The sequence below is a fragment of the Brassica napus genome, chromosome C6 (assembly GCF_020379485.1).
Source record: "Brassica napus cultivar Da-Ae chromosome C6, Da-Ae, whole genome shotgun sequence".
Taxonomy (NCBI): Eukaryota; Viridiplantae; Streptophyta; class Magnoliopsida; order Brassicales; family Brassicaceae; genus Brassica; species Brassica napus.
Genome location: NC_063449.1, coordinates 17685798 through 17704805, shown reverse-complemented (window position 1 = coordinate 17704805; position 19008 = coordinate 17685798). Strand labels below are relative to the sequence as shown.

General features: G+C 35.3%; 4 protein-coding genes across 14 annotated transcripts; 3 read left to right on the top strand and 1 right to left on the bottom strand.

Moving 5' to 3' along the window:
• The first annotated feature begins 1160 nt into the window (after nucleotides 1-1160).
• LOC111208739 (mitogen-activated protein kinase 18) lies at nucleotides 1161-4201 on the top strand. Of its 3 annotated transcripts, XM_022708107.2 has the most exons (9): nucleotides 1235-1291; nucleotides 1403-1437; nucleotides 1559-2095; nucleotides 2174-2233; nucleotides 2602-2751; nucleotides 2838-3205; nucleotides 3280-3381; nucleotides 3471-3565; nucleotides 3646-4201. In XM_022708107.2, the coding sequence occupies exons 2-9, from the start codon at nucleotides 1432-1434 to the stop codon at nucleotides 4029-4031; spliced, it is 1704 nt and encodes a 567-aa protein (XP_022563828.1). In that variant the 5' UTR covers nucleotides 1235-1291; nucleotides 1403-1431; the 3' UTR covers nucleotides 4032-4201. The 3 variants fall into 3 exon arrangements, with proteins under 3 accessions (XP_022563829.1, XP_022563827.1, XP_022563828.1); XM_022708108.2 differs by lacking the exon at nucleotides 1403-1437 and having other exon boundaries at nucleotides 1161-1291; XM_022708106.2 differs by having other exon boundaries at nucleotides 1204-1437.
• Nucleotides 4202-4873: 672 nt separating this feature from the next.
• Nucleotides 4874-7987, top strand: LOC106453737 (trifunctional UDP-glucose 4,6-dehydratase/UDP-4-keto-6-deoxy-D-glucose 3,5-epimerase/UDP-4-keto-L-rhamnose-reductase RHM2). Of its 3 annotated transcripts, none has more exons than XM_048760708.1 (3): nucleotides 4874-5526; nucleotides 5697-7274; nucleotides 7352-7987. In XM_048760708.1, exons 2-3 carry the CDS (start codon nucleotides 5712-5714, stop codon nucleotides 7793-7795), a joined length of 2007 nt encoding a protein of 668 aa, XP_048616665.1. In that variant the 5' UTR covers nucleotides 4874-5526; nucleotides 5697-5711; the 3' UTR covers nucleotides 7796-7987. The 3 variants fall into 3 exon arrangements, with proteins under 3 accessions (XP_048616665.1, XP_048616666.1, XP_048616664.1); XM_048760707.1 differs by having other exon boundaries at nucleotides 4968-5448; XM_048760709.1 differs by having other exon boundaries at nucleotides 4875-7274.
• LOC106451609 (E3 ubiquitin-protein ligase CCNB1IP1 homolog) lies at nucleotides 7832-10896 on the bottom strand. Of its 7 annotated transcripts, none has more exons than XM_048760711.1 (10): nucleotides 10517-10896; nucleotides 10289-10369; nucleotides 9758-9867; nucleotides 9571-9634; nucleotides 9429-9474; nucleotides 9292-9322; nucleotides 8823-9078; nucleotides 8557-8726; nucleotides 8210-8441; nucleotides 7832-8122 (listed from the first exon to the last, which is right to left on the bottom strand). In XM_048760711.1, exons 5-10 carry the CDS (start codon nucleotides 9468-9470, stop codon nucleotides 8116-8118), a joined length of 738 nt encoding a protein of 245 aa, XP_048616668.1. In that variant the 5' UTR covers nucleotides 9471-9474; nucleotides 9571-9634; nucleotides 9758-9867; nucleotides 10289-10369; nucleotides 10517-10896; the 3' UTR covers nucleotides 7832-8115. The 7 variants fall into 7 exon arrangements, with proteins under 7 accessions (XP_048616668.1, XP_022563861.1, XP_022563859.1 ...); XM_022708140.2 differs by having other exon boundaries at nucleotides 8210-8471; nucleotides 9429-9497; nucleotides 10517-10893; XM_022708138.2 differs by having other exon boundaries at nucleotides 8210-8471; nucleotides 10517-10892.
• A 1915-nt stretch (nucleotides 10897-12811) lies between these two features.
• LOC111208588 (phospholipase A2-alpha) lies at nucleotides 12812-13983 on the top strand. Its single transcript, XM_022707761.2, has 4 exons — nucleotides 12812-13059; nucleotides 13297-13339; nucleotides 13443-13568; nucleotides 13663-13983. Exons 1-4 carry the CDS (start codon nucleotides 12820-12822, stop codon nucleotides 13836-13838), a joined length of 585 nt encoding a protein of 194 aa, XP_022563482.2. The 5' UTR covers nucleotides 12812-12819; the 3' UTR covers nucleotides 13839-13983.
• The last annotated feature ends 5025 nt before the right edge of the window (nucleotides 13984-19008 follow it).

Sequence of the window (19008 nt, the reverse complement as noted above, 5' to 3'; positions counted from 1 at the left end):
ACAGACTCATACTAACTTTGTATATAGTATATATTATATAAAACAACTTTTAAGTACAATATTACCTTATTTAGTTTAGTCAAATATAAAAATTTAGAGAGTTCAATTTTCAAGAAAACGAAATATCATAAAATTAATAATAATTCATAGAAAACTAATGCAAATAATTAAAAAAATTAGTATGTTGTTTCATTTTAAAATAAATTAACAAAAAACAACAACAGATTAATATATGAATAGTATAATTCAAACAACATCAAATTATAAATTTTGTAATATAGTATTATGTACAAATAAAAAAAATATTATTAAAACTTTATATTATAAAATAATATATTCTACTTTATATGTAAATTACAAAACATAAAAAATATATATGAATTTTTTTATTAAAACCAACGATTTATGAGTTTACGTTGAAGACAAATTAAACCAAACACCATTCTACTTTATATGTAAATTACAAAACATAAAAAATATATATGAATTTTTTTATTAAAACCAACGATTTATGAGTTTACGTTGAAGACAAATTAAACCAAACACCCGCACAAGTTCTAGTTCTATTTTAAACTTTTTGATTGAGATGTCAAAGATATAAATTTTACCAAAAAAACTCATGCGTCTTATATTCGTGTATGTCATCGTGTTTGAACTTTGAACTGGTAAAATCTCTAAGAATAATTAATAATCAATGTCAAATATGTTGCCAAATTAATATCTTCTAAAAATAATTGTTTACATATGAATTTAGTCAACTGGATAATTGTTTCCTGAAAAAGAAAATTAAAGATGGATGAATGATTTGTTTTTATTAATTAATCCGGATAATTGAATACATATGAATTTAGTCAACTGGAATAGTTGTTACCTAAAAAAGATAGATTAATTGATTTGTTTATTAATTAGGAATTTGTTTTTATCATAAGAAGAAAATATAGTACTTTAGTTGATTAAATTTCTCTTCCACGTGGAGGGATAAATGGACCACTTGGCAAAAAGAGGGGATATAATTTAAATCCCAATGTGAGATAGAGAACTTATCAACGGTCCAAGTCCATGCAACAGTTGGCTTAACCCAATGAGTACTTTTCCAAAGAGGTCATGGAAGGAAAACTATCAAAACCTATATACACCCTTAGAGTTGGTAACAATAACGAAACTGCCACTCTTATGAGACTTTTAAACCGTACGCAATAAGTAGCACGAGGATAACAAATTCTATTTCGATAAAGCCTTTGGGATTCTCTCTCTCTCTCTCGTCTCTTCTTCTCCGATCGCTGCTTCTAGGGTTTGTTTTCTTCTTCTCTCTTTGTCTTCTTCACTATTGTGAGAACTTGTCTGAGATAGTTTTGTGAGTTTTGAGTTTCTGGGTTTGTTCGTATCGATTGGAATCAATCAGGGCAAGATTAAAGTCGATAACTTTGAAGGATGAGGGTTAGTCTCTCAATTTGTTAATCAGAGATTTAAAAGTCAAACCTTTTTGATAACTTAACAACCTTTACCTTATTGTATGATCAAAATTTGATGTTAAAGTTTATGTTTTGTCTTTGATTAGGACACGAAAGAGATGGAATTTTTCACAGAGTACGGTGACGCCAACCGATACCGAATCCTCGAAGTCATCGGCAAAGGAAGCTACGGAGTTGTGTGCGCAGCCATCGACACGCACACGGGAGAGAAAGTCGCAATCAAGAAGATCAATGACATCTTCGAACACATCTCCGACGCGCTTCGGATCCTCCGTGAGGTTAAGCTTCTTAGGCTCCTAAGGCATCCGGATATAGTGGAGATCAAAAGCATCATGCTTCCTCCTTCCAAGCGAGAGTTCAAAGACATCTACGTTGTCTTTGAGCTCATGGAATCCGATCTTCATCAAGTTATTAAAGCCAATGATGATTTGACTCGCGATCACCACCAGTTTTTCCTTTACCAGATGCTTCGCGCCTTGAAGTTTATGCATACGGCTAATGTTTATCATCGTGATCTTAAGCCGAAGAATATACTGGCGAATGCAAACAGCAAGTTGAAAGTTTGTGACTTTGGATTGGCTAGAGTAGCGTTCAATGATACTCCTACAACAGTCTTGTGGACGGTTTGTATCCCTCGTTGCCGCTTTTTGTTTGTTAACTTTCTTCATGTTCTGCGTTTTTGACATCTCTCTTCAATGCAGGACTATGTTGCCACAAGATGGTACAGAGCGCCTGAGCTCTGTGGATCATTCTTTACTAAGGTATGTGTTTCTTTGGACTTCAAACTCTTTTATCTATGCACACTGGTTGGTTCTCTTCCTCTCCTTCTGTATTCCTACATGCTTATGTCTTGTGTACTGGATATGGTTTAGTGTACAGTTTCTGAGGCTTACTGTTGTTAATAGATATTAGCTGTATAGAATTGAGTCCCTGTGGGATAAAGAATATTGAAATAGTTCTTGTTCAGGGATGACTTTTGAACTCTCCTGGAGGTTGAAAACCTGTGAAATCAGGTAACCTTGTATCAGGTTATCTCAATTGAGTGGTTTCTTTTGCATCTGCAAAACATCTATACTTTTGTTTTTTTTCCTTCTCATAGTCTGATTTGCTTTTACTATTTATTTTGCAGTATACTCCAGCTATAGACATATGGAGCATTGGTTGCATATTTGCAGAGGTACTAACAGGGAAGCCATTGTTTCCTGGGAAAAACATTTCTCATCAGTTGGAGTTGATTACTGATCTTCTTGGCACACCAAAACTAGAGACTATTTCTGGAGTATGATTGATTACCTTTTTGTCTGCTTTTACATTTATGGTTATTTGAAATTGTAATAGCTAAAACATCTGTATATATGATTACAGGTTAGAAATGATAAAGCTAGAAAGTACTTGAGTGAAATGAAGAAGAAAGATCCTGTCACCTTCTCTCAAAAGTTCTCCAAAGCAGATCCTTTAGCAATCAGACTTTTGCAGAGGCTGTTGGCTTTCGATCCAAAGGATAGACCAACTGCTGCAGAGGCACTGGCTGATCCTTACTTTAAGGGTCTTGCTAAGGTTGAGAGAGAACCTTCATGTCAGCCAATCTCGAAGATGGAGTTTGAGTTTGAGAGAAGAAGGTTGACAAAGGATGACATTAGGGAACTTATTTACAGGGAGATACTGGAGTACCATCCCCAGTTGCTCAAGGACTATATGAGCGGTTCTGAAGGATCAAGTTTCGTATATCCTAGGTTTGTGTTGTTTTTTGACTGATCATTAACTTCATTTCATCTGTTTTGCTAAAAGCTTGACTTCGTTGTTGTAGCGCCATAGGACATCTTAGGAAGCAGTTCAATTACTTAGAGGAGAATAGCAGTAGAAATGGGCCGGTCATACCTCTTGAGAGGAAGCACGTTTCACTTCCTCGGTGTGTTTCTTCTTCTTTCTTATTGTTCTTTCTTCTGATTAAACGGAGTTTTAATATGTTCTCTACCTCTTGTTTATCATCTTCCACAGGTCTACAGTTCATTCAAGTGTAGTCCATTCCACCAGTCAACCAATTCCTGCAGGAACTAGAGCTTTAGGACCTCCTCCAAGAGTACCACCATCTGGTAAAAACCTATTTATCTCCTAAAGTTGGAGACTTCATAGAACCCATTGTAATCAATTTAGTCTCTGTGTGTGTCTACAGGTAGAGCAGGACGTGTTGTGGAATCATCTGTTAGTTATGAGAATGGTAGGAACCTTAAAGAAGCTTACTTCAGAAGCGCGGTATCATCTCCTCACTGCTACTTCAAAGCAAACACCATGATGAACCCAAATAACAGCAAGGTTGAGGCTTCTTTTCAGCCTAAACCACAAGAATTTGTCACCGTACCGCCAGCTGCTAGGACTAACCAAACAAACGTGGAGATTGTGAACCGCCCAAACCCTTATTTCCAATCACAAGTCCCTAATATAGAACAGTCAAGCAACAACAACAATATGGCCATCGATGCTAAGCTGTTGCAAGCACAATCACAGTTTGGTCCAGCCGGAGCAGCAGCGGTTGCAGTAGCAGCACACATGAACCTATAGGCACAACTATTTAGGGTCTCCGGTCCTAGTTTTTTGTGTAGAGTATTATTGGGCTAGGCTCTGATTTCAACAACTTTCAAATGATATAATAAAAGACTCTGATGTTGTAACTCGCAAGATTTGGTTAGATCAGTCTGATCCCTGGTTGTTACCGGTAATGGTTTCGGTTATCTTGTTGGCTCCATAGTCTTTGAATTTGCTATAGGCGTAGTTCATGGAAGAGAATAAGACGGTGGTGATTATATACTTCTTAAACTTCAAGATAGGTCCCATTACTACCTTATGGGTTGGTTCTTCAACAATGAGAGAAAGTCTCTTTGGTTATCGGAAAGCATTGAATCTAAGTCGTTAATATAGAGAATCGTTAAGCCGATAAACATGGAATAGTTACCAAAAGTCATTGGCTATTAGATCTTTACCTTCCGTGAATCATTCTTCATGCACATTATAATTAGCCATTTTCTCAATGGCTGCCAGAAAATAAAACCAAACCGGTTTTAAGGAAACCGGTTTACTAGGCTGGGACAACACCCCCATATAAGCCTGAACCAAGCACATGTCACTGAGTTTCCATTTATTGTTAACGACTTTCTGTTTTCTTTTAATAAGCACATGGGAGAATGTATTTGAGGAAGGAATTAAATTATAGCGTTGCGTGAACTAAGCATCTGCATTGAATGATCCGTTATATTTTAATCTCTGATCTTTTTCTTTTGTTGAATTGAATTAAACTGATAACTTAATCACGGGTTGACATGTAGATTGCATTCAATCTAGCATTGATAATATTTAAACTGACATGACATGTGCCGTTCGTTACACTTTAGATCATAAACAAGCCATTGATTTTAATCAATTCCCAATTCTAACCATAACGAAAATCATATTATTGTTTAGTTAAATCAAACAAGTGATATTAATCCTCAATTGGAATATAAAACTAGAGAAATAATGAAAATAATTTATTTTGCTCCCTTCTTTTTAAATAAGCAATTAATTATCTTAATTTATCCTTTTTGATTATTCTTGAATTTTCCTATTATAAATGCGTATGAAAAAGACAATAAAAAGAACAAACAAGAAAAAGACAATAAAAAGAACAAACAAGAAAAAGACATCAGTTTCTTTAAAAAAAGACGTTTCTTTATTGATCACAAAAAAAAGAGACATGAGTTTCTTTATGTCGGACGCTAAGCTCACGTGAAAACTGTAATAAGTAAGACAACTTAGGGTAAAACCGTCAATTCGCTCGTACGGTTCTCCGTAACTGTCTGAGAATATAAGAGGCGCAGTGTCCAGAGAAGCTCCGTGGACCGTAGATTTTCCTTCTTCCTCTTCTTCCTCCATACTGTTCTTTCTTTTTGATCTCTCTCTATCTCTAAGGATCATTCGTCCTAAGGTTATCTGAATTGTGTTGGTACATGAAATGTTTCTCTCTTTTTCTTTCTTCTGAAAATTATCTAATGCTTTACACTAGATTTGCAAATGATGTAATGTGAGTAACGTAACATACGATCTAGTTTCCTGGATGTTGTCTGTTTACATGATCCCGTATCAATGTGTCATTGTTTTCTTCTTTAAGATCTGGTGATTGGATCTGGATCTGCTTTTTTCTGTATTTGCTTGCATCCATTTGATGTTATAATCTTTTTGTTGTTGTTACAGGTATTTCATTTTAAAATGGCTACTACATATAAGCCCAAGAACATTCTCATAACTGGAGCTGCTGGATTTATTGCTTCTCATGTTGCCAACAGACTAATCCGTAGCTATCCAGATTACAAGATCGTTGTCTTGGACAAGCTTGATTACTGTTCAGATCTCAAGAATCTCAACCCTTCGCATTCTTCTCCAAATTTCAAGTTTGTCAAAGGAGATATCGCTAGTGATGACCTCGTTAGCTACCTTCTCATCACTGAAAACATCGATACCATCATGCACTTTGCTGCTCAAACCCATGTTGACAACTCCTTCGGTAACAGCTTTGAGTTTACCAAGAACAATATATACGGCACTCATGTTCTTCTTGAAGCCTGTAAAGTAACAGGACAGATCAGGAGGTTTATTCATGTGAGTACCGATGAAGTCTATGGAGAAACAGATGAGGATGCTGCTGTTGGTAACCATGAAGCTTCTCAGCTTTTACCGACGAATCCATACTCAGCTACTAAGGCTGGTGCTGAGATGCTTGTGATGGCTTATGGTCGATCATATGGATTGCCTGTTATCACTACCCGTGGGAACAATGTTTATGGGCCTAACCAGTTTCCTGAGAAAATGATTCCTAAGTTCATGTTGTTAGCTATGAGTGGTAAGCCGCTTCCGATCCATGGAGATGGATCTAACGTCAGGAGTTACTTGTACTGTGAAGACGTAGCTGAAGCCTTTGAGGTTGTTCTTCACAAAGGAGAAGTTGGTCACGTGTACAACATCGGAACAAAGAGAGAAAGAAGAGTTATTGATGTGGCGAGAGACATCTGCAAACTTCTAGGGAAAGATCCTGAATCAAGCATTCAGTTTGTGGAGAATCGACCTTTTAATGATCAGAGGTACTTCCTTGATGATCAGAAGCTGAAGAATCTGGGTTGGTCGGAGAGAACCAGGTGGGAAGATGGGTTGAAGAAGACAATGGAATGGTACATTCAGAACCCTGAGTGGTGGGGTGATGTCTCTGGAGCTTTGCTTCCTCATCCGAGGATGCTTATGATGCCTGGTGGAAGACTCTCGGATGTTTCTGATGAGAAGAAAGAGGCGTCGAGCAACACCGTTCAGACATTCACGGTCGTAACACCTAACAACAAGACTGCTGGTTCTAATGACAAAGCCTCGTTAAAGTTTTTGATCTATGGTAAGACTGGGTGGATCGGTGGTCTTCTAGGGAAACTATGTGAGAAGCAAGGGATTACATATGAGTATGGGAAAGGACGTTTGGAGGACAGAGCTTCTCTTATTGCTGATATTCGTAGCATCAAGCCGACTCATGTGTTTAACGCTGCTGGTTTGACCGGGAGACCTAACGTTGACTGGTGTGAATCTCACAAAGCCGAGACCATTCGTGTCAATGTCGCTGGTACGTTGACTCTTGCAGATGTTTGCAGAGAGAGTGGTCTCTTGATGATGAATTTCGCCACCGGTTGCATCTTTGAGTACGATGCTGCACATCCTGAGGGTTCTGGTCTTGGCTTCAAGGAGGAAGACAAGCCCAACTTCACTGGTTCTTTCTACTCCAAAACCAAAGCCATGGTAATGTTCTTTATTTAACTCATAACGCTCTCATTACCAAGAAGTGACTCTGTTTTGTTTCTTCTTCTGGTCACCAGGTCGAGGAGCTTTTGAGAGAGTTTGACAATGTATGTACTTTGAGAGTCCGGATGCCAATCTCATCAGACCTAAACAACCCGAGAAACTTCATCACCAAGATCTCGCGTTACAACAAAGTGGTGAACATCCCGAACAGCATGACCATTCTAGACGAGCTACTTCCAATCTCCATAGAGATGGCCAAGAGAAACCTGAGAGGAATATGGAACTTCACCAACCCAGGGGTGGTGAGCCACAACGAGATACTGGAGATGTACAAGAGTTACATCGAGCCAGGATTTAAATGGTCTAACTTCACAGTTGAAGAACAAGCTAAAGTCATTGTTGCTCCTCGAAGCAACAATGAATTGGATGGTGCTAAACTAAGCAAAGAGTTCCCAGAGATGCTACCTATTAAAGAGGCGCTGATCAAATACGTCTTTGGACCAAACAAGAGAACCTGAGCCCTCAGTGAACAATACACTATTTGCCACAAGTGCTTACCTATAACTGTCTCTTTTTTTCCCTTTATTTTTACAAAAATGTCTTTTTTATATTTGCTCGTCATCTTACATCCTTGTAAGTAGTTTCACTATATTGATTCTACTAAAATATATGATTTATCATTACTATTTATAGAGACGAGAGTTCTTCAATTTCTCAAATCCTAAGATTTTACTTGCTAAGACAGTAAGCTTATAAAAAACAAAGAGTCACTTACTGGTTTGTGACCATTAGTGCTTATATCCACTCAGGTTCAAAACACTTGAATTTGATCCTTCAGCTACAAGCTGGGAAGTGATGCAACAAGTGTTGTTTTTTAAATAAACCCAAGTATCTAATATGAATTTGCTCAAGTTTTGGGTTAGGTTGCTTACGTGAACAGTTGAGGGCGGGAACGAGACAGCTGAGAGCGTTTAATAGGGGAGAGAATAAGGTTTCGTAGAATTGATTGCGGATTAGAGTTGCCACCGCCACCAAATGTTTGATGTCCTCCTCCTGCTCTTCTGTTTCCAAGGTCAGTTGGAATTGCGGTTAAGTCGTTGGAGATGTCAAATGGACCCTGGTTTGAATTGTTCTGTCTTGCTGGCCATATCTCATCTTTGGATCCTGGTATTCCAGGAGAGTAAAACCACCGGTCTGCGCCAAATAAATCAACTTGACTTTGAGATAATTATCGAACAACGGACAGAATCATAAGAGTACAGTGTTGTTGTTAATTAACCTTTGCGAGTGGGTTCTCTGTTCTCTATCATGTTAAATGGTGGGTTTGAGAAAAATTCAGGCTCCTGTTGTCGTGGATAGAAGTTATTTGCTGGTTGGATGGCTGTGCGTTTGACTGACTCATATTCACTTCTTAGCTGGTCATACATCTCATCAAGTTTACTCTTCTGTCTGGTGTTTAAGAAGAACCAATGTAACATATTGTTACAGTTGAGTGTAAGATGAAGAACAGAACCAGGCAAACAAAACATATGTTAAATTACTGACCTTGATTTCTCGGAGAACTTCTCTTGGAGCTCTTGTTTATCCTTGGTCAAGTTTTCTACCGCTTTCTCCATCATCTGACACCTCTTTCCCATCTTCTGATATGCTGTATGTACCTGCTCCATTTTCTCGCTATACTTTGCTTGCATGCCCTCACATTTCTGACGACACTGCGCAACAGCTCTATTCATCTTGTACTGCATCTCTAAGTCTCTTTGCGAGATGTAAAACATTACACTTCGGTATGCACTCTTCATCACTGGATTAAATTAAGGAAAAGAGAAGGAGGTTCGTTGAACCTTATACATGTTGTTATCAACTTTTACAAATGCAAAAGACACAGAGCAGAAAGAGTTAGAGCAATTGAGTTTAGATTTAAAACACAGAGGAAAATTGTTCAACTGAAGAACATAAATTGCAACTGAAAAAATCTACCAAGAGTAAAAAAAGACTACAATTAGGGAAAGGATACTTATTTGTGGAGAAATTCCAGCCATCGCCATCTGATAACAAAGGTAAGTAATGAGGATATGTAAGATAGGGAATATCATAAAACTGGAAAGTAAGAAAAGCTATAGCATTTTTGCGTACTCTAACTCAACAACTTACATTTACCCATTCTTCATTTGGATTGGTATCCACAGGTTTCATTAAACTAAGATAGAAAACGAAGATAAACTGTCAAGTAGGAAACAAGGAAAAATAAGGCTAAACTGAAGATAGGAAAGTAGGTTAGGAGGGAGCTATTCACCTCTTGGAGAGTACTTGATCACAAATGGGACAGGCCCCATCATTACTGAGAATCTTGCTAGCATCTTCAGTACCGTGTCATGATGTTAAGGTCATCGTATCAAGCTCACAGGTATATTATTCATCAAGACAAGGCCGAAGAAAGGCAGATAGAGTATAAAAGATAAGTAGAAGTGTAAATTGGATACATAATAAGTGACCACATGTGGTGGAAATGGCACGGCCTTCCAGTTCCCTCCAGCAGGCGTTTCACCTCATGTCAACCTCTAATATAAGTATATCTCAAGCTGCTACGCACCTGAATTCATATCAAACTAGATGAGGAATCATGCGCCAGTTAAAACTTTCATTCTACAGAGTCCTCTCGATTTAGAGTTCCATTTTTTTAATCTATCAATCAGCCAAAGTCAAGCGTTTAGACAACTATAGGAGTAACAACTAATTGAAGTCACCAATCAAAAGACACAGATTTTGATTAAATTCATTCTAACTGCTGCAAATTCGATTCATGCACCAACTGGAAAACTTTAATTCTCCAAAAACCTCTCTCTATTTAGAGTTCTATTTTTGAGTATATCCACACCACGAGTCAGAAGCCAAACACGCGTTTTAGAAAACTATGGACTAAGAACTAGACTCGTTGAGATTATCAAATCAAATAGTACACAGATCTGTCAAGCTTCAGTAGGATGCAGGTTTATAGGAATCGCAAAACTTACGATTGCTGTGATAATCGTTACTGATCACGACGAGATAAAGCGATTTTTCAGGACGGTAAACCTAGAAAGTTCTGAAGAGATCTACAAAACACACAGCGAAGTAGAGATTACGGACGCGATTAAGAAGATGAGCGCACAAATTAGGGTTTCAACATCACAATGATCAACCTCGAAGAGACAGTTAGATGCATAACGGAGACAATTAAGGTTCACTGATTTGAAACTTACCTGCGATTCCGAGAGAGCGAGCGAGGAAGAACAACGATGGAGGAACGGAATCTGTAGAAGACCACAAAAAAAAAAATCAATCAATTGGCGGCGCTCATCGTTGCTACCCCGATGATCGGTAACCTAATTCCCAATTCTTGGGTTTGACAACAATTGAAGTTTGTTAACCAGCCTCCCGGTGCAAATTAAAGTGAACCGGATGTCGATTTTGTTATGCATCTGCTGGTTTTGGAGAATCGGTTGCTCCTAAACCCTTGGCGAGTCTTCATCATCTATACAAGGTCCTGATGCTTCAATGGAGATGTATTATCGATCAGTGAATCTGCTAATTTTCACGTATCTTGTTCATTTCTCAAGCTTATCCTCTTGAAGCAATTAAATCATTTCTCCAAATCTATTCTATTGAAATAGCAAATAGCACTCTGACCCATTGATAAAATTAGGGTCCAACAATTATTTCAACCACTTATTATTGTCTTTATATAAATGTATCTAATGTTATTAAAGCACTAATCAGTTCTATTTGTCCAACAAAAACAGTTTTGTTTTTTTTTTCTTGAAAGCAACAATTACGTATTTCTTTTTTTTTTTGTAACAAAAAGCAACAGTTACGTATTTTTTTCACAACAAAGTTCGATTTATTGATTTAAGGATTGACGAAGCATATAGTTGAAGAACAGAAACATAGACGATGGTCAATGAAGAATCAGAATGTGATGGTGGATTCTTATATAGCCATGTGTTATCAACAATCGGTGCCCTATTCTTAATAGGTTGTTTACTGCCATGAGTTAAACTGTTCCTAAAGAGTGTGATGGCGGGTTCTAAAAAACAATGGTCAAGTTTGTTTTGTGAAGAGAAGACGAATTCTGAAACCTACAATGGTGGTGCGACGGTGATGACGTCACTTGGTTCATGACAACCAGTAACCTAATTTCAGCATGTGTTGGACTTATTATGGTTGTAAATTTGTAATGGATTATGTCAAAACCATTTTGTAAAAGCCATTTGGGCTTAAGCAATGAATCAAACATTGACAAAAAAGTAATGAATCAAACATATGACAAAAAAACATTTTCTCTAAATAGCCAAACAAATACAGATAGTATCATATTTACAAAATATTAATATAAATAATTGAAAAGCTGTTAAGTTGACATCTTAAATAATATTTATTTTTGGTTCATTATTATAAAGTAACTTTTTTGAAATTCAATTCAGTATCTATTCTATTAAATTAGGAACATGACATATATGTTATGTTTAATTATTTATTCATTCTATTAATAATAACTAACTTATTGCATTTAATTTATAACCTCCCTTTCTATTTTCTTTATTCTAGAAACCCATAACTCTAATTTATACTAACTATAATTCACGAATACATTATATATATGAGTGAAAAATTAAGTATAAATTAGAATTCACAAAATAATGTAGAATAATGACAGTTAATTTAAAATGGGTTAATAATTATTATCTATAATAATAATTTTATGTTAAACGGCAGTTCCACTAATAATAATTAGGTATAAATAGTACTTTAAAGATTTAACCATTTCAATACTCATTAATTATTTATTAATAATTATTATTTTATATTATTTAAATTAAACCACTAAAATAAAATCAAGTTGAAATAACAAATTATTAAATTGTCAAAACCATAATGCAAGGCTAAATTATCTCAAATCCTTAAAAATAGTTTCATTTAAAATGAAAAATTAAATCATATAAACTAAGTTTAATAAAATTATAGAAAAAGATTAAAACATACAAAAATAATTTTATTAATACATAGCGGGTTGAAAATATAAAATATTTTATTTAAATTAAAATATTAAAAATAAAATCAGTGTGAAATAAGTTTAAAAATGGGTTAAATAAACAAAATCATAATACAAGTCAGAATTATTTTGAGTCTTCAAAAATTAAGTCCTATTTAAAAGATCAAAAATAAGTCATATAAATAAATTTTAGATAAAGTTCAAAAAAATCAAAATATATAATTTTTTAAAATCATAGTTTTCATTACGTAAAATAATTTTTTCAACAAAAAATATACCCGCCCTCCGAATCTAGTTCTTTAATTAAAGTTATCTCAAAAGGACTAAACCAGATAATTGAAACTTAACCAATGAATGGAATTAGAAAATCGGTTTGGGAGAAACCTTGAATGCTTACTTAACCAACCAACTTGGCCCAAAAAGCTTTATAAAGCCCAATAGATTGAAGAATCGGGTGAGCTTTCTAATGAAGAAGACGCATGTGGTAAATGATTAGTAGAGTAGTCACGAGACATGAGACGACAAACAAAGTCAGTCACGGACTCTTCGTCTTCTACCTTCACACTTTCTTCCTTTATAATTTTCAGTTTATATTCTTCTCACTTTCCGAGCTTTTCCAGTGGACTTTTTTTTTTACAAAAAACGATGGCGGCTCCGATCATACTTTCCTGTTTCCTTTTGTCATTCTTCTTCTCTGTCTCCGTCTCTGCTCTTAACGTCGGTGTTCAGCTCACTCATCCTACCGTTTCTCTGGTTAGATCTTTTTTTTTTTCTTTCTGTTTTTTTTTTCGTTTTGATATGAATCAAAAGATTGTTACGGATCATGAAAACAGAGATAAAAACTAGTTAATAATGGAGCCCTTTAGAAAACACATTGATCTGTTACAAAAAAAAAAATTCTTAATACAAACCAGAAATTGGTATTTGGTATCTCCTTTGGTTTACATCCGGTTTAATACTGATCATTGATATTTGAATTGTTTTGGGCAGAGCAAAGAATGTAGCCGGAAATGTGAATCAGAGTTCTGTTCAGGTGAACAATTTCTAAACTAAATAAATAATCCTAGTAAAATTCACACACGTGTCATTTTCTGTATTATGGAAAATAATAATATAATGCTTAATAATCTGGACAGTGCCTCCACTTTTGAGGTATGGAAAGTACTGTGGACTATTGTACAGTGGATGTCCTGGAGAGAGACCTTGCGATGGTCTTGATTCATGTTGCATGAAGCATGATGCTTGTGTCCAATCCAAGAATAGTAATTAACCACATACATACACTCAATTTTTCTCTATTATTCCCACTTTTAATTTACAATTTTAGCTAACCATAAGTAATTGATATTGATGTAGATGATTATCTAAGCCAAGAGTGTAGTCAGAAGTTCATAAACTGCATGAACAATTTCAGCAATACGAAGCAACCAACGTTTAATGGTAACACATGCGATCCCGATGAAGTCATTGATGTCATCTCCATTGTCATGGACGCCGCTCTTATCGCCGGCAGAGTCTTCCGGAAACCCTAAATATGTTTTTTTTTCTATAGTTTGAGTTAATTGTTTCTCTTGTTTTCTACTCTCACACATTTGTCTTTGTTTTATCTAATGTCTTCATTTTATATATATCTGTTTTACGGGAAAACACACTAATACGAAGTGTACCTTTAAGATTCTTAAGGGACTGAGGCCGTTTCAGAAAACTAGTGACAGTGTAGATGTACATGTACGTGATGATCAGAAATATGGCCACGAGGAATAAATGGCCGTTTTGGTCAACAGAGATATATAGTTTAGAGAGATCGTTGCTCGTTATCAATCGTGTAACTGGTTTACGTATTAAATGGGTGTTCTTACATGGAAATGATCTACACAATCTACAATTTACACACCAAGTGAGTTGTATTTTGGTGTGATAGAGCTTGTCACTTCCGGTTCTGTTGTTTTTGATAAAATTCAGATTGATTTTAGTTTGGTACTTTTAGTTTTCGGTTGGGATAGTGAAGTTGAAGCACACTAAGCTTAATGACAAGTCATGCTTCTCTAAGCATGAATTACTGTGGTGACTTAGTAAATGAATCTTTCTAACAAACATACTGAGTTTAAAAAAAAACATACTGAGTTTTTTTCTTATATCAAAGTTTGCTTTACCTATTTTCCTTTTCTATTTTTTTAAAGAAAAGTAGCATCTTCTTGATACTTTTAGTCAAAGCTTGTATCATCATATCTTTTTTGTTTTTTCTTGGTGTATAAGTAAACTTGCAAATGAAGTAATTCCTCCCAAAATAGGTGTATGGCATGCCATCATATCTACACCTAACAATAAGCAAACAAACAAAGGAAAATGGATTTTTTTAATGAAGTGAATTTAGTTGTTCTTTATTATAGTCTTCTGATTTTTAGTAATTGTTGTATTACCAATACTACTGTTTAGGTGTTGCAAACACTTTTGGCTGTTCGGGCTCTTGTGTGACCTCCCACCTACTGAAGATTTTGAAACTTGGTTTGACTCACCAACAACAGTTGGAGATGAGTCCTGGTACATATTCAATTAAACTAGATACCGGTTTGGTTATATGTCTTGGATCTATGCCCGTCAATAATTAAACTGAAGCGAGATTGGCTCTAATCTCTCTCGGATCTAGATTCCTTCGTCATATTTCTTCACAGTCAATAATTTTTGAACGGCTCTTCTTGATCAGCTCTGATAGCTCGATGTAGGTACCTCCATTGATTCTTCATTTATCGCCTTGCTTTTCTTTATGTCTTTGTGTGATGATGAATCGAAGACTCTTACAAGGAACTGTACTGATCCAGTCAAAATCAACTCAAGGAATCGTAGACATGGCAATTGCAAATTACAAAGATTTAATAGTATGCAATCTATTTTTTTTAGTTTTTATTTTTTATGTAATTAATACACATCTAATTTCTCTATTCGCGAACCAAACACTACCTTTTATTTCAAGAATACAATACAAAAAGGTGAAATACATTGAGGGTGAGATGGAACAAGGGTTGAATCTGTACCCTCACAACACTGATGTGTCAATTCCATTCGTGAGTACATTAGAAAGTATAGTAATCTACATGATGAGGAAGTTGGTATATTTTGTTTCTATTTTAACTATTGATAGCTTGTTTGTCTAATAGCCACATTCCCTTACACTTAAAATTATCTTAAATAAAACTTTGCTAGGGCGGATAATGAGCAAGTGATGTTTATTCCATGCTCATCTTCTATGATCTACATGGCGATTGTTTGAAAATCCAAATTATAGCTAATGCAAGGTCTTTTTGAATAAAAATTGATCAACATGTAGCATCTCTAGTCATGGATTTGAGATTGAGGGAGATTCCAGGAATCTTATTGATTTGTTTAGTAGATTCTCTTAAATTAACATAGGGCTTCAATTGGTGACTATGTAATAAATGAAATGAATGAAAAAAAAGTGAACAAATTTTTATTTATTGAATTGAATTGGAAAAAAAAAATTGAATAAAGAGGAAAAATGTAATGAAGAATTGAAAAAAATAGTAAACATGAATGTTAAATAAAAAGATGAACATATGTTTTCATATTTTAATAAGTAAAATTAGCATTAAATTACACGCACAATGAAACAATGAAGTTTCAAACTTCTAATACAAGACTTTCGAATCTAAATATTTAAAAACTCCACTTATAAAAAATTGAATCTTACTCACCACACATATGATCTATATTTTACAAGTGCCATAGAAAAGTCAGTAAATAAACTCAAGTATACAAAGATATGCATGCATAAGAGAGATTGTTTTGACTAGGAAAACTCAAACGATTATTACCTTCATTTTTTATTTTGGTTTGTATTTTACAAAAAATTCAACTTATTCCTCATCAAATTTAGAGAAGGAAATATTTATTCATGAGTTCCCCGCATATATGAGGAAAATAGAGGAATATAGTAGGACCCATGTATAAACAATCCGACAAAAAAATTCAACTTAATTGGTAGCAATTCTAAGAAACAACACATTCATCATCATTTTTTCCATAAGGAATGGTCACCAATTGAAGCTAATGCTTTTTATTGAATAATTCACTTAAGGTAGACTAATTTTTCTTGTCTTAATATTTCAGGATTAGATAGAAATAACTTTTCAAACTTCCATTCCACTTTTTAAACGTGGTGATTTGTTCGTGTCGAGTTTGTGCAGCCTCTATATTTATTTTCGTTATTCATTCTTATAAGGTTCTCACATCATCATTTCCCTTGATGCATGTGTTGAGGCTTGAAGTCAATTACAATCCTCCTCCGACAACCGCCCATTTGTTAGATAAAGTAAAATATTATGTGTTCTTCTTGTCTGTCTGGGCCTATATAATAGGAAACTTAAATCTGAAATGTTGTTAGAAAATTTCTTGAAGAGATGTGTGTGAACCCAAATTTTATCATCAAGCATCCAGTGGTCATGAGTCCGTTTGCAAAATAGCACAGTTCGAACCATGCTTTGACTAAAAGATTTAAGCTTTTCATCAACAAGAGTGAGGTAAGTACATCAATAGTTGATGATGTAAATGACTCATCACATTTTATTTCCTCTAAAGTTGTTTGATTAACATGTTATATAACTGGATGGATTGTAGCTCATCAATGCCTACACTGAGTTAAACAATCTGGCGGTGTTCAGCGCCAACATTTTGCCAATCAGCTCAACGATCGACAATTTGGAGATGACGAAGCAATGATTTTCGATGAGAACTATTGTAAGGCATTATAATATGTCTTGCCACTAACATGTGGTTAGGGGATGGAAATACACAGACTTATTATGCTTTTAACTAACTCATTGAGCATCAAGATCACTCTCTTGTGTCAATGTTTTAATTTCATTTGAATCATTAGTCTTTCTTTTACTTTTACTCATTAAATTGATCTAGGATGTTATTTCCTTCCCTCTGGTGAGGGCAAAGGACCAGCCAGAAAGAGAGAGAAAATGCTCGCATGATATTGTTGCAAAGTTCACAATTGCAATGTATATAAAACTGATGCGTTAATTTACCTACTAAAATATCCAATTTTTTTTTATCTAGGCATCAAAGTTCATTGTGCTAGCTCCTAATTGTGAGCTAAAAAATCGCACTTTGTGAATCACAATGCATCTCTGCTGCCATCTGCCTGAAACCGAGCTCCCCACATCTCATTCAACCACAATGCTTCTCTGACTACTTCTGACAATGAAATATACTCGCCTCCATCGTGTATAATGCCACTACTTTCTGAAGAGTAGACTTACATCTCACTTTGTTACCTCAAATAGTGAACATGTAACCTAGTATTGAGATGTGTCTGTCCAAGCATGATGTGTAGACCAAGTCACAATCACAACAAGAAATTTCGCATATCGGGAATTTGACTTAGTAAATTTTTTTTACTTCGGCTGGGAATTCCCGACAGATACCCAAAAAATTGACTATCAGGAGTTTCCGACGTCTGTCAATGTAGGTCTTGAAAATATAACAATTTTAAAGATTAATGGTCTCCAATTATTATTAAGTCATAAGATGAGTGTAAAATAGTAAACACTCAATTTTAAACCCCCAACTGAATCATAGAGACTAAGAGCGGCTTCTTTTACAAAAGCTACTTGAATTTTGTGTCGCTTAGATTCTATGGCATCTCCAAAATTCGATTTTTGTTATACACCACAATAAAAAATGAAATCTCCAATTTTTTTTTGGGGTCTCAGTATTTGAACATCTGTTGAACCCTAGTTCGTAAATATGTGGCCTTTTCTTCTCACCTTTCTCGTGTATACTGCTAAAGCTTCAACTTTCCTTTGAAGATTGCTCAGGGCTTTACGGGTTTTGATTCAAATCAATCCACCTTCCTTTGCAGATTTCTCAAATCAACCTATCAAAATTGGTCAAGCTGGTGTTGACTTTGGTGCTAGACTGTGGAGAGTGACATGGAACATATATGCTTGTCTATTGAAATCTTGTGATAATAGGGTTTAGTTGAGCTAAGACTTGTTGAATACTCAACATGAATTTGGAAGAAACTGTTGATGTTGTGAATAAAAGTTTACTGGAACATATCATTAGCAGCCATGGGTGATCTTTGGAGAGTAGAAGCTTCGATTTCAAGTTCAGTTGCAAGAGATGACAGTTCCTCTCCTTTCTTCTCGAGTTTGGACCCCTGCTGTTTCTGTGCGATTCAACTCTTGCTTTTGCTTATCAAAGCAGCACTTGCTTTGGTATGGATATGATAGGAAGGTATGCTCAAAACATCGAAGATGGCTTATGATGTCAAATTGTCAATGGTCTGTCTCAGTCCTTTAGCTTGCGTGAGTGCCATCTCCTATGTGATTGTCTTTGTATAATCCATAAACATTCGGAATAGTTTTTAGAGCTGATACTCCTCTCGCAAGCGTTGCTCAACCTCCTTTCTCCATCAAGCTTAAAAATGCTTTTGAGTTATGAAGAAAACTTGTTAACAGACTGTTTTGGCCACATGATACAAAGTTGTATATAGTAAAAATAAAATCAAACTCTGTAATCCAAAAGAGAATTACACAATGGCATTAACAAAACTGAAAGAATGTCTAATGGCAAGTGAATTTTTAAATCTTGATTAAACAACAACAAAATAATCTATACAATTCTTTCCTTAAGCATGTTATACACTGAGCTTCCACTTTTGATCAACCTGCAAGC